The sequence below is a fragment of the Babylonia areolata genome, chromosome 30 (assembly GCF_041734735.1).
Source record: "Babylonia areolata isolate BAREFJ2019XMU chromosome 30, ASM4173473v1, whole genome shotgun sequence".
In the NCBI taxonomy this organism is placed as follows: Eukaryota; Metazoa; Mollusca; class Gastropoda; order Neogastropoda; family Buccinidae; genus Babylonia; species Babylonia areolata.
This window is the reverse complement of record NC_134905.1, coordinates 7,163,374-7,172,088: the sequence shown is the minus strand read 5'-3', so window position 1 is coordinate 7,172,088 and position 8,715 is coordinate 7,163,374. Positions and strand designations below refer to the sequence as shown.

At 44.4% G+C, this 8,715-nt stretch overlaps 1 protein-coding gene across 1 annotated transcript in view; it reads left to right on the top strand.

Moving 5' to 3' along the window:
- Window positions 1–312: 312 nt before the first annotated feature.
- LOC143275239 (uncharacterized) overlaps window positions 313–8,715 on the top strand; it is a 15,282-nt gene continuing 6,879 nt past the window's right edge. Inside the window, exons 1-2 of the mRNA XM_076579214.1 lie at window positions 313–594; window positions 7,253–7,889. Of these exons, the coding sequence (XP_076435329.1) occupies window positions 502–594; window positions 7,253–7,889 (730 nt within the window). The 5' untranslated portion in view covers window positions 313–501. The remainder of the gene's footprint in view (window positions 595–7,252; window positions 7,890–8,715) is intronic.

Here is an 8,715-nt window from a genome sequence, read left to right as displayed (position 1 = left end):
ATGACAGGCAGGTCGCGTATTGTGTTTCTAGAAATTTCTTTCGTGGCACATTTGGTGTTTGAACAGGTCAAATGACACACGGTTTAATTTTTTTTTGCCAGTCGGTTTGACAGACTAAAAAGTAAGTGACCGGTTCCACTCTGTGTGTGTGTGTGTGTGTGTGTGAGAGAGAGAGAGAGAGAGAGAGAGAGAGAGAGAGAGAGATTGTTTATAAATATTTTATTCATATTTGTGCCGGTTATTTATTTATTCATTTTTACTCCATTCTTGTTTCTTCTTCCTAACAGATTGATTAAGGCTTCAGATGATTATGAACAGAATCCTCCGATGATACCGTGCTAATTAAACATTATTTGGGGCGACTGTTAATTCTCAAAAACTGAGTATACAGTACTGTCGGTCGCGTGTTAACTGTGATGGTGTCGGTCCCGGAGAATGGACTGAGCTGAGGATTAATGTTAGGCCGGGGTTCGATTCGATGATGCTGAACAGGTTGATGTCATGAGCAGCTTGGGGAAGACGCGTATGGAATTATTCCATTTGATCCGTTTAAAACCAGCGTCTTCGTCGCCTTCCTCCCCTTCACGGGTTCAGGTATGTGAGATTTCTTGGATGACCGGAGGAGATGCTTATATTTATTTATTCCACCGTTTTTTTTGTTGTTGTTTTTTTTTTAGTTTCTTTTCTTTTTTTTTACCCCCCGCTTCCGTTCAGTGGTTTACTTTTCACTCTGACGCATTTTACATAGATTTTGTTTGGATGATTTTCGAATTCGATCTGCATCTGATTTTGTTTGTTTGCCGCCGGCCACTCGATCGGTAGCATTTTTGTTTCATATTATTTTCGTTTGTACAGTAGTGTGTTTGAAATGGGAGTATTTGTACTACTTAGTCGTAGTCGTTGTAGTACCAGTAGTAGTAGTAGTAGTGGTAATAGTAGTAGAAGTAGGTGTTGAAAATGTTGTGTATGTTTGGTTATTCCCATTTTGTTGTCTTATTTGTTTGTATATTTTTGTTTTGGTGATAATAACGTGTGTGTGTGTGTGTGTGTGTGTGTGTGTGTGTGTGTGTTGTGTGTGTGTTGAGTGTGTGTGTGTGTTGAGTGTGTGTGTTGAGTGTGTGTGTGTGTGTGTGTGAGTGCCGACAGATAATATTTATTGTCAGTTCGCCACTTACATTCTGCCACCCACTCCACGATTGGGATTCCCGCGGCGTTTCCTTCCTTGTAACACGTTATCGTACACTCTAGCCTTCACACTTCTAGGCAGCGTTAGGCGACAGAAGCCGAGAGCGTAAGCGAATTTGTCGGTCGGAACCGCTGAGCCCGGCGGCAGCGAGTATGGGGGTCTACCTTGCTGTATAATAACATAGCATTGGGCCTGACGCTATGAAGAGTACACAGTCGTTGACTCTGAGTGAATCAACACCTGTGAACGCGTAAGGATTATATATATATATATATAAAGATAGAGGTGCATAGATACATATGATATATGGTATAGATAGATATGTATCTATTTCTGTTTCTGTGTGTCTCTCTGTGTGTGCCTCGCTGTCTGTCTGTACGTCCTTTTCTCTCTCTCTCTCTCTCTCTCTCTCTCTCTCTCACTATCTATATCTGTATCTATCTATCTATATGTGTGTGTATGTGTGTGTGTGTGTGTGTGTGTGTGTGTGTGTGTGTGCTGCATAGAGGAGAGAGATATAAGAAAGACATGAACATTAATCAATAGGTCGTAAATATATGGTAACTGATCTACCTTTCGCCTACACTATGTAATGAGCTTTCTATATTGACTTCAACGCCAGCGATTAAAAAGACTGGGAAAAAAAAGGAAATGGAAAAAAGAATCGAATCAGTGATAAAAAACAAAACAAAACAAAAAAAAACAACAAACCACGATAACTGAAAACTATGGCTGACGAAAGCCACTGGCGTGCAAATATTTCTTTTATTCATTTATTCATCTGTTTACTTGTCTGTTTGTATATTTATTTATTCATTTATTTATTTATTTATTTTTACGCGCTGTGCTTTCGAAAGTATAGAAAGCGTCGAAAATGTCCGATCGACGACGTACTGGTATACCGACAGAGGCGTTGCTGCTACCACAACTGATTCTTTTTTCTACAATTACTACTACTAGTGCTGTTGTAACTGCTGCTGCTGCTACGACTACTACTACTGCTACTACTACTACTACTACTACTACTACTACTACTACTACTGCAGCTGCTGCTACAGCTGAGTCATGATGATGTTGACGTTAACGGAGATGATTAGTTGATACTGTTTGAGTTTGACGGCTCTTTTAATTTTACTGATGAGAAACCGGAACCGCCGCTGACCGGAGCGGAACTTGAGTGACGACAATGACGACACGCCGGCGCTGAAGCCGTGGGTCAGTGATGACTCTCTAGTAGTAGTAGTAGTATGCTGTCATGTACAAATCCATATACGCAGATGTGGTGCAGCGTATATGGATTTGCCCGAACGCAGTGACGCCTTCTTGAGCTACTGAAACTGAAACTGTCGTGTACACTGATTACGAGTGTCGTTCGCGGCAGTAGTCACGTGTCGCGTGCGGCGCGTGGAAACTTCAATTTTCCCAACCGGAAAACGAAACAGGATCATGTACACGCAATAAAAATGCCCGTGCAGTCGCGCGAAATTGCTGAAGGCTGACTCATTCTCTGACCTTGAGGAATGTATTGGGTACAGATTAGGATCCACTGTAGCTGTGAAAATGCGCGAATGTGTTATTATTTTTTTTTTTACAGGATATACACATGTAAATGATGTAGCTTATTGATGCAGAAGAAAGATTTGAGAACAGATTTCTAGTGACTAGAGATTAGCCCCCCCCCACCCCCACCCCCCTACCCCCTACCGACCCCCTCATTGATTTCTCAGAAACTGTCCTGGGAAAAGAGAAAACTGAAGTTTGAAAGTTCAGGAAACAGATCGCGAGTTGAGTGAAAACTCAATGTTATCTTTGTCAGTGTCTGTTATCTCTATCGTTTCTTGCTTCCTCCCGATCTCTGTCTCTCATTTTGTCTGTCTGTCTGTCTGTCTCTCAGTTGAAACATTGTTTATTTAACTTTGACAATGACGATCTCTCTGTCTCTGTATTTCTCTCTGTCTCTGCCTCTCTCTGTCTTTCTCTCTCTCAGCGCTTGAGTCCCCTCCAGTGTAAGTCCCCTCTCATTCTTTTGTTTTTATAGTATTAAAAGAAAGGGGAAAAAATCGAAAGAGAGAAATCTGAACCGGAGTAGAGAGAGAGAGAGAGAGAGAGAGAGAGAGAGAGAGAGAGAGAGAGCAGGAACACTAAACACTCAAAATGTTTAACTCTCTCCATACGAACGACGAAAGAGACGACGTTAACAGCGTTTCACCCCAATTACCATCATCAAAATATTGCAAGCGGAAGGTTCTTATACTGAAGACGTGAATGTTGACAAAGAATACCACAGTTCTGACGACGGAAGCTAAAGGTTGGGTCATTCAGACACCCACTGGACATCCGAGGGGTCTGTGCAGAGGAGAAGAGAGGACTGGCCGTACTGAGTGAGTTAATGTCATTGGCTATACAGCTCCAGTGACATTGGGGTGCAAATCAGAACAAGAATGAGAGAGAGAGAGAGAGAGAGAGAGAGAGAGAGAGAGAGAGAGAGCACATCGCGCAAAGCGGTCCAAATACAACACTCCGGCACAAGCAACAGGGCAATCGCTCAGTCCAGTAATATCTGAGAACAGCGAAAGACTTGGAGCACAATAATACATACAGGAAGGATAGGAAAGAACGTTCCACTTTTCACGTCCCAGTTATTTTTTTTTTCTCCCTTTAAACTTTAAATAATCAGAACAATAACCAGAATCATGACCACCGACATATAATGACGAAGGCTTTCCGCTCGCTTGGCGCGTTGGCGTTTTTTCAGAAATGACTGGTATGGGGCAGACTGTGGGGGTGTAGGTTCAAGTTCAAGTTTGGGAAAATCCCGTATCACGGCGTAATGTTATCGTTGTCATCGTCGTCTTCTTTCAAGTTTTCCTTTTCGCATGACGGCTTATCAAAGAATAACAGAATGCCACGGATGTGTTTACGATTTACGTAAGGGCGTATGCAAAGCGCATAGAGATTCAAAGAATATGCGCCATAGAAAGACTTCTTGATAAATAAATATCATATGTGTTGATGTGTCTCCTTAGACCACACCCCCACCCCTCAGCATCCCCCCAAAAAACAAACAAACAAAAAACACCCAACAAAACAACCCCTAACAAACTGAGAACAAAATTCTTCCAAATGATATGCACCACCATCATCATATTAACAAAAGTCATTTTACAATTATGTATACATTGTATATGTATATGTATATATATATATATATATATATATATATATATATATATATATATATATATATATATTCAGTCTCGTGTTGAAAATATGATTTGTTATTGATAGTCACGTGCAGTTTTACTGTGGCTTTGGGAAGGCGGGTTTTCCCCACTCTCCCCCCCGAAAAAAAAACAAAAAAACTTGGCGATCTCGAAGTCTGCATTGCACCAGTCATAATGCATGATCCAGTATGCCTTGTCTCTGCACTGTCTCTGTCTGTCTGTCTGTCTGTCTGTTTCCTTTCCTCTGTCTGGTGATATTTGTTTTCCTGCTTGCATCAGTAACTGATTGTTACTGTTGTTGTTACTGTTGCTATCATTAGCAGCAGAAGCGTTAATATTTAATCATTATTACTAATATTACTATCGGTATGCCATAGCTGAAATGTCGGTTGTCGAAATACAAAATTTTGATATCTCTCTGTGTGTGTCTGTTTGTCTGTCTCTCTCTTTGTCTGTCTGTCTCTCTCCTTCTCTCTCTCTCTCTCCTCTCTCTCTCTCTCTCCTCCTTCTCTCTCTCCCTCCCTCTCTCTTTCTCCCTCTGTCTCTCTCTCCCCCTCTCCCCCCTCTCTCTCTACCTCCCTCTCTCCCCCCCCTCTCTCTCCCCTCTCTCTCCCCTCCCTCTCTCCCTCTCTCTCTCCTGTGTCTGCATCTGTCCCATCAGAACGTCGCTGTTGACATTGTTATTATTGCAGCAGAAATATGAGTAGTATTATCATTGTTGATGTCGTTGTCCAATCGTATTATTCTCTCACCAAAAATCCTGTTCACAGTGATTTAATTTTTTTAATTTTTTTTTTTTTTTTTTAGAGACTACAGTGCATGGTCTGTTATCCTTCACAAAACAACTGCTGGATGTTGGATTGTTTATTGTTTAAGTCGGACACACACACACACACACACACACACACACACACACACACACACACACACATTATATATCATACATCCGCAGTGACGTGACTACGATGATGATATGATACAATGACGTGTGCTTGTTATACACATTCCAGATTTCTTTTGTTGTTGTTGTTGTTGTGTGTGTGATTATGCATATTCCCGTTCCGAATTTCACATTTTTGTTGTTTGCTTTTTTTTTGGGGGGGGGGGGGGGGGGGGGGGGGGGGGGGGGGCAGGGGGGGTGTATACATTGGTGTCTCATTTGCATCTTAGAGCATGAATCTCTCGACAAAGAGTCTCTGTTGGCCAATTATCATCATCGCGTGTGGGGTTGGCGGTTGCTTTATACAAATTATCATGTATTGTACCGCGTGATGTTGTTGCCTTGGTAACTCAACTGTTGCCATCGTTATTGGCAGTATCTTTTTTTCTTTTCTTTTTTTTTTTAACGAGAGTTCCGTTTCGTTCGAGATGGTTTATTTCAGTTAAACGTGGGGCGGTTCTCTCGTCGGTAATTGCGATCATCTTTCAGTTTTACTTAACCCTTTTATTGCTGATGAGCTTACAGGTCAGGATGTCAGTGAAGGGATGTCACCTCACTGAGATAGGACAGAGCTTACAGGTCAGAATGTCAGTGAAGGGCTGTCACCTCACTGAGATATGACAGAACTTACATGTCAGAATGTCAGTGAAGGGCTGTCACCTCACTGAGATAGGACAGAAGCTTACAGGTCAGGATGTCACTAAAGGGCTGTCACCTCATTGTGATATGACAGAGCTTACAGGTCATGATGTCAGTGAAGGGATGCCACCTCACTGAGATAGGACAGAGCTTACAGGTCAGGATGTCAGTGAAGGGATGTCACCTCACTGAGATAGGACAGAGCTTACAGGTCAGAATGTCAGTGAAGGGCTGTCACCTCACTGAGATATGACAAAACTTACATGTCAGAATGTCACTGAAGGGCTGTCACCTCACTGAGATAGGACAGAAGCTTACAGGTCAGGATGTCACTGAAGGGCTGTCACCTCATTGTGATATGACAGAGCTTACAGGTCATGATGTCAGTGAAGGGATGTCACCTCACTGAGATATGACAGAGCTTACAGGTCATGATGTCAGTGAAGGGATGCCACCTCACTGAGTTAGGACAGAGCTCACAGGTCAGGATGTCAATGAAGGGCTGTCACCTCACTGAGATAGGACAGAGCTCACAGGTCAGGATGTCAGTGAAGGGCTGTCACCTCACTGAGATAGGACAGAAGCTTACAGGTCAGAATGTCAGTGAAGGGCTGTCACCTCACTGAGATATGACAGAACTTACATGTCAGAATGTCAGTGAAGGGCTGTCACCTCACTGAGATAGGACAAAACTTACATGTCAGAATGTCACTGAAGGGCTGTCACCTCATTGTGATATGACAGAGCTTACAGGTCATGATGTCAGTGAAGGGCTGTCACCTCACTGAGATAGGACAGAGCTTACAGGTCAGGGTGTTAGTGAAGGGCTGTCACCTCACTGAGATTAGAATTAGACAGAACTTACAGGTCAGGATGTCAGTGAAGGGCTGTCACCTCACTGAGATAAGACAGAAGCTTTCAGGTCAAGATGTGAGTATTTGGAGTTATTCTTCCTCTTGGGATAATATTACCTTTAGTTGTGAGAATCAGTTACTATATCATTGACAAGTACAAAAAAAAGAAGGAAGAAATTACAGTACAAACCGATGATCCCTTCTCCAAGGTTCTGTCCTTCAGCAGTGAAGTTGTTAATCCGGACTTTATTTTCTCTCAGGTCCCGCTCCATTTTGTCACGTTGTACACGATTTGATCATTATCTTTGGTCACCGACCTCCCCACAACGATCACATCATTATCACTCCGAGGGGGTCTCGTCATTAAAATCAAGTTGCTATTTTAAAAGTTTGTTTTTTTTCCTTCCAGAACTCTCCCAAAGCGATACCAGACGTTCACCACCACCACCACCACCATCAGCAACAACAGCAACAGCAGCAGCACCATCGCCATAACAACCAAAGACAACCACAGACGATGACCGGCACTGTCCACTTCGACGTTCCTGTCACCTCCTCCTCCTCCTCCTCAGCTTCAAACCCTGCCCACCACCACCACTACCCCTCCTCCCCCTCCTCCTCCTCCTCGCGCCCAGCGCTCCTCAGACCAGTCTCCATGGAGGAAGCGGACAACTCCGTCAACGAGATCCATGAAAGCCTTCCGAGAAAGGCCGCCGTCCGCCTGTACCGCCAGATCTCCTCGGGGTTCAATTCCCGGACGATTCGCTGCCTCCTGGTGGTGTCTCTGGGCCTCAACCTCATCTTCGGCGTCCTGGTAGGGATCTTCGTCGGGTTCTGGCAGTCCTCGAGGCTGGAGCTTGGAGGAGGAGGAGGGGGTGCTGGTGCCGGTGGTGCCGTGTTGAACGTGCCGACGAAGGAGCAGCTGTATGCGTGTTTCCCGTGCTCCGAGGATGGGGTGCCCGGGCTCAGGATCACCGTCAGGTCCCAGAATGGAGTGTGCTGCACGTCGGACAGTGTACCCTGGCTTCGATCAGTCCAACAAACTGGTGAGTATTGTTCTTTTTGGTGGTGGGTGGGTGGGTGGGGTGCGTGCGTGCGTGTGTGTGTGTGTGTGTGTGTGTGTGTGTGTGTGTGTTCTGATGTGATTTTATGTGGACTTTAAAACCTTGTTCTTGTTCTTATCTCTCTCTCTCTCTTTCTCTCTCTCTCTCTCTCTCTCTCCTTCTTCTTCTTCTTCTTCTGTTTCTTCTCTCTCTCTTCCTTCCTCTCTTCTTCTTCACCCTCCCCATTACTATCTCCCTATCTTTTTTCTTCCCTTCTCTCTCTCTCTCACCACCTCCTCATTCCACCCCCCCCCACCCTCCCGCTTTTTGAACAGATGTGAGATAAGCAGTTATATGTGTGTGCACGCACACACGCGCACGAGCGCTCTGTGTGTGCGTGTGTGTGTGTGTGTGTGTGTGTGTGTCTACAGATAGGTGCTTGTTGGGGAAAACCCGAGGTAGTACTAAGACCGGAATGAGCTACGGGGAGTGTCAGTTAATAGGTGCACGGCAAGTTCAGAGGTAACGCTAATAGCCGTGGGGCGCAATCCTTGAAGGCTTGCTGAAGCTTAGACTCGGACATAAGGTCCGGCATAATCCGCATTCCTCGGCTCAAGTCAGGGATGTGAATGAGAGAGAGAGAGAGAGAGAGAGAGAGAGAGAGAGAGAGAGAGAGAGAGAGAGAGAGAGAGGGTGAGAGAGAAAGATTAAGTGTGTGTGTGTGAGTGAGTGTGTGTGTGTGTGTGTGTGTGTGTGAGAGAGAGAGAGAGAGGGGGTGAGAGGGTGAGAGAGAGTACGTGTGCGTTTGTGAATGTGTGTGTGTGTGTGA